Raw genomic sequence first — 4,486 nt, 5'->3', positions numbered from 1 at the left:
TTCAGGACCAGAGGTGTGAGTGATGATACTGGGAGGGTAGAGGGAGGGTGCGTTGGAAAGGGGGAACCAATTACAAGGATCTACACGTGACCACCTCCCTGGGGGATGGACAACAGAAGAGTGGGTACAGGGAGACGTTGAACAGTGCAAGATATGACAAAATAATAATTTATAAATTATCAAGGGTTCATGAAGGAGGGAGGAGTGGGAAGGGAGGGGGAAAATGAGCTGATGCTAGAGTCTTAATTGGAGAGCAAATGTTTTGAGAATGATGAGGTCAATGAATGCACACATGTGCTTTACACAATTGATGCATGTATGGATTGTGATAAGAGTTGTATGAGCCCCTGATAAAATGATTTTTAAAAGAATGTTGGTGTTTCCAGGAAGAACGAAATTCTCTATTAAATTTCAGTAACCAGCATCCTCTCACCATGTCTTCCAGAACAATGAATACATCCAGCAGAGACACCACCAGCTCCGTTACACACTTCATCCTCCTGGGCTTTCCCTCAAGCCCGGAAAGGCAGCTCCTCTACTTTGGGCTCTTCTCGGTGACCTACACACTGACCCTGATGGGGAACACAGCCATAGCCTGTGCTGTGCGGAGGGACCGACGTCTGCACATCCCGATGTACATATTCTTGGGGAATTTCTCTTTCCTGGAAATATGTTATGTCACCACCACGGTCCCTAACATCCTGGCCAACTTCCTCTCCACAAGCAAGTCCATCTCTTTTGTGCGTTGTTTTGCACAGTTCTACTTCTTCTTCTCTTTTGGCTGTGATGAGGGCTTCTACCTGTGCATCATGGCCTTTGACAGGTACCTGGCCATCTGCCGACCTCTACATTATCCACGCATCATGACGAAAGAGCTGTACATGGGTCTGGTCATCTTTGGGTGGTCTGGTGGACTCATCCTCTTTCTAACCCCAGTCATACTTATTTCACAATTGCCCTATTGTGGCCCAAATATCATCGACCATTTTATATGTGATCCTGTGCCATTGATGATGCTGTCTTGTTCTGAAGACACCACCACGCAGCTTATTTACTCTACGTTCAATGTTATCTTCATGATTGGTACTTTTCTCTTTGTCCTTTGCTCCTATTTTCTGGTAATCCTGGCTGTGCTCCGGATGCCCTCAGCAGCGAGCAAACGCAAGGCTTTCTCCACTTGTGCTTCTCACTTGGCTGTGGTGGTTCTGTTTTTTGGCTCTGTTATGGTGATGTATGTCATCCCTGGATCAGGACATTCTGTGAAAATGCAAAAAATTGTTACTTTGTTCTATTCTGTGATAACACCTCTATGCAATCCCCTAATCTACAGCCTCAGAAACAAGGAGATGTTGACTGCTTTAAAGAAGATCTTTGGGACTGAGCAAACTCTTCATAAAATATAAATCAGAACTGTCCCTTAAGGCAATTTACCTTAATAAAATATGTGTAGTATATTTGGCTCAAAAATTGATTAAGTTTTATTAATAAGCTGTTATAATAAGGAACCATTATCATCTTAAACACCAGTCACCCACAAAACATTTCATTTCCTTTAAGAAAGTTTTAACAAGTGAATTGATTGTGTTGAAATTAATGTCACATATAAGACATTTTATGTGCCTGCAACTACCCCTCACTTACCAACTCTCATATGAGCCCAAATTCTGCAATCGTAGAAATTCCATTATCTGACTACTTGGTACGTTAACTACATATGTCTGGCAGTAACAAATGCCAACATGAAAGTGAGAGAGAGAGCTGGTTTGATGGCTAAAGTTATGTTCAATTGGACTGGCCAGAATTCTATAGTTTGGCAGTTAATTGATGTAATTTAGTAGAGAGATAATAATATAGTCACCTCAATTTTGTGATGTGATGCAGTCATTCTCTGTTGTTTCATAATGCTGATTTTCACCAAACAAACGAGTCTTTACAACTTAACCATATCAATCAATAAGGAATGGGTATAATTCAGTTTCTAAAAGGAAGATAGTAGAACTTGTCTTTGTAGTGCTGATCTGGAGCTACTTACACTCACACAATAAAAAACTAGCTAGAAGGTTTTGGATATTAATAGCATAAGCAAATAATTCTCCACTGGGAAATGTTGGACTTGAAAGGAAGATGTGTGTGGGAAGGAAGTCCACCTTGCCGGAGTATTCTTTTAGTGCTGCCGCTAAGAATGAACAAGTGCTCTTTAAGGATCCGTAAGACGTTTACTAATAACCTTAACTAAATAGTAAGTGATTTTCAGACGATGCACGAAATAACGATGAGGAATCTAGAATGCATTAGTTACTTAGACTGTAATAAAGAAAAGAGCTAAATATAAAGGATCAAGCATTACTACAGTTTTGCTCACTTGGCATTAAATCAAAGCATCTTTTACTATATTTGATTTAGTATAGATAATGTGAAATTTATTAAAATACTGCCATAAACATAACCTAAAGCATTTGTATGAAATATTTTCATAACAGTTTTCCTGTAATTTCTGTGGGGGGTTGTTTTCAAAGGAGTCCTGGAGGCAATGTTGGGTAAGGATTGGACAGTTAACCTCAGGTCAGGAACTGTACAGGAGAAACTGAGCCTTTTACAGTCTGGGAAACCCTGGATGTGTCACTATGCCTCACTGAGTCATAGTCAGCTTGGCAGTGGGTGGGTGGTGTGGTGGGGTTGTTTTCAAAAGTGGTTCTTAAAAACATAGTGAAAATAACTTTATAAACACAAACGTTTAAAACTAGAGACGCTCATGGCAGGTGTAAGATTGACAGACCCAACATTCAATCTCAGGGAGCCAAAAGTCAGGAGGAAAACCATTTGTTTATGAAAAAACTATGCCAAAGTGTAAATAATTTACTTCCAGGGGGAAAAATGCATTCATGACTGCACTCATAAATAACTAACTGAGTAAACTGAGATATCACCACTCACATAAGAGGTAACTCACCCTATCCTCACCAAGTGCCCTACCTCTACCTGTCAAAGGACCTCAAGCAACCATTAACCTATACCTCTAATTTTTTTCTCTGTATCTAGACTTTGGTGAAGCTGTTGAGAGCACCTTACACATGAACTGTTCAACACAAAGTCAACAGTTCAAACCCACCAGCACCTCTCTTGGAGAAAAATTAGTCTATCTGCTCCTGTAAAGATGTACAACGCCAGAAACCTCATGTAGGGGACATATGAGTGGGAATCAGATTGACTTGATAGCAGTTGTCTTCTCTGTTTGAAAAGCGAGTGCTTTGTATTGTTACTTAGCACTGCCCAACTTGGCCTGTACTATTCCTCAATAGAACTCCATTTCTTTCACTCCTAGTGGAATACAATATTTTCCTCTTTCAAAGATTTAAGAAACAGAATGTACAAAATTTTCATTTATATTTTTCATGAATGCATTTGTTCCACCTATGAGTCAGGTATAGCAGCAATTAGATTTCCTTCATAAAATACCTGGACTTGAAAGACAAGATTTCTGAGGGAAAGTGGTTATCTTTTTTTCATTCACACAGAAAAGTAAATTAAGTACATTGAATCATCTTAGAAAATAAGATGTTAGATTCCTATATCATAGCATACATAGATTTCTGTCTCATAACATATATAGAAAATCATTCCTAGATTAATTCTAGTTTCATGTGTTTGAAAAATAAAGTGATACCATAATGGAAGGAACAAACTCTACAATGTATTTGAGTCAAAAGTAAGACAAATGCAATTTTTTATTCCAAATACTGTCAGTTCCAGAATATGAGAAATTGAAAAGAATTATCTGTGCCTAAAATATTTTACACATAGAGAAAGATGATTCCTATGCTTAGGAGAGCGAAGAAAGAGAGGAAGGGAGCATATACACTGATGATACTACAATTTAATCAATAATTAACATAAATAAGTATCCATGAAGTATACTATTTCTAGCAAGGAAACAAACTTACCTGTCTCATGTTTCCAAGTCAATTTTTTTAACGGAAGAGAGACACATGTATACTAATGATCACTGCAGCATTATTCAAAATAGCCAAAAGATGGAAACAGCCTAAGTGTCACCAAATGAATGTCTGAACAAAATGTGATGCATGTGTACATATAAACAGAGGAGAAATCTTAAGTCTTGATCCATGAGACAACATGGATGAACCATGAAAATCGTATGCTACATGAAATAAGTAAATCAAGAAAGGTAAATAATAGGTGATATCATGTATATAACAACAATAGGCAAATGTATAGAGACCAAAGTTTGTTCACAGTTATGAAGGACAGAGAAGATGGGGAAAGGGGGCAGCAATTATTTTAGGAAGAAGTAAGTGTTTATGGGGAGGGGAAATGTGGCAATGGTAATTGGTGATGGTTACACCTGATTGATGTCATTCCCACCAGAAAATGTACGACTGAAAAGGTTGGATTGGCTAATGTATGATGTATAATTTTACAACAATAAAAAATTATAAGATCTTAAAGATAGTGTCCATTTTAAAAA

General features: G+C 38.1%; 1 protein-coding gene across 1 annotated transcript; it reads left to right on the top strand.

Moving 5' to 3' along the window:
* Positions 1 to 434: 434 nt before the first annotated feature.
* LOC142426657 (olfactory receptor 11G2-like) lies at positions 435 to 1,403 on the top strand. Its single transcript, XM_075532241.1, has one exon. The coding sequence runs from the start codon at positions 435 to 437 to the stop codon at positions 1,401 to 1,403; it is 969 nt and encodes a 322-aa protein (XP_075388356.1).
* Positions 1,404 to 4,486: the final 3,083 nt, after the last annotated feature.

The sequence above is a fragment of the Tenrec ecaudatus genome, chromosome 14 (assembly GCF_050624435.1).
Source record: "Tenrec ecaudatus isolate mTenEca1 chromosome 14, mTenEca1.hap1, whole genome shotgun sequence".
Lineage (NCBI taxonomy): Eukaryota > Metazoa > Chordata > Mammalia > Afrosoricida > Tenrecidae > Tenrec > Tenrec ecaudatus.
Note: the sequence above shows the minus strand (reverse complement) of the source record. Positions and strands in the feature narration are given on the sequence as shown.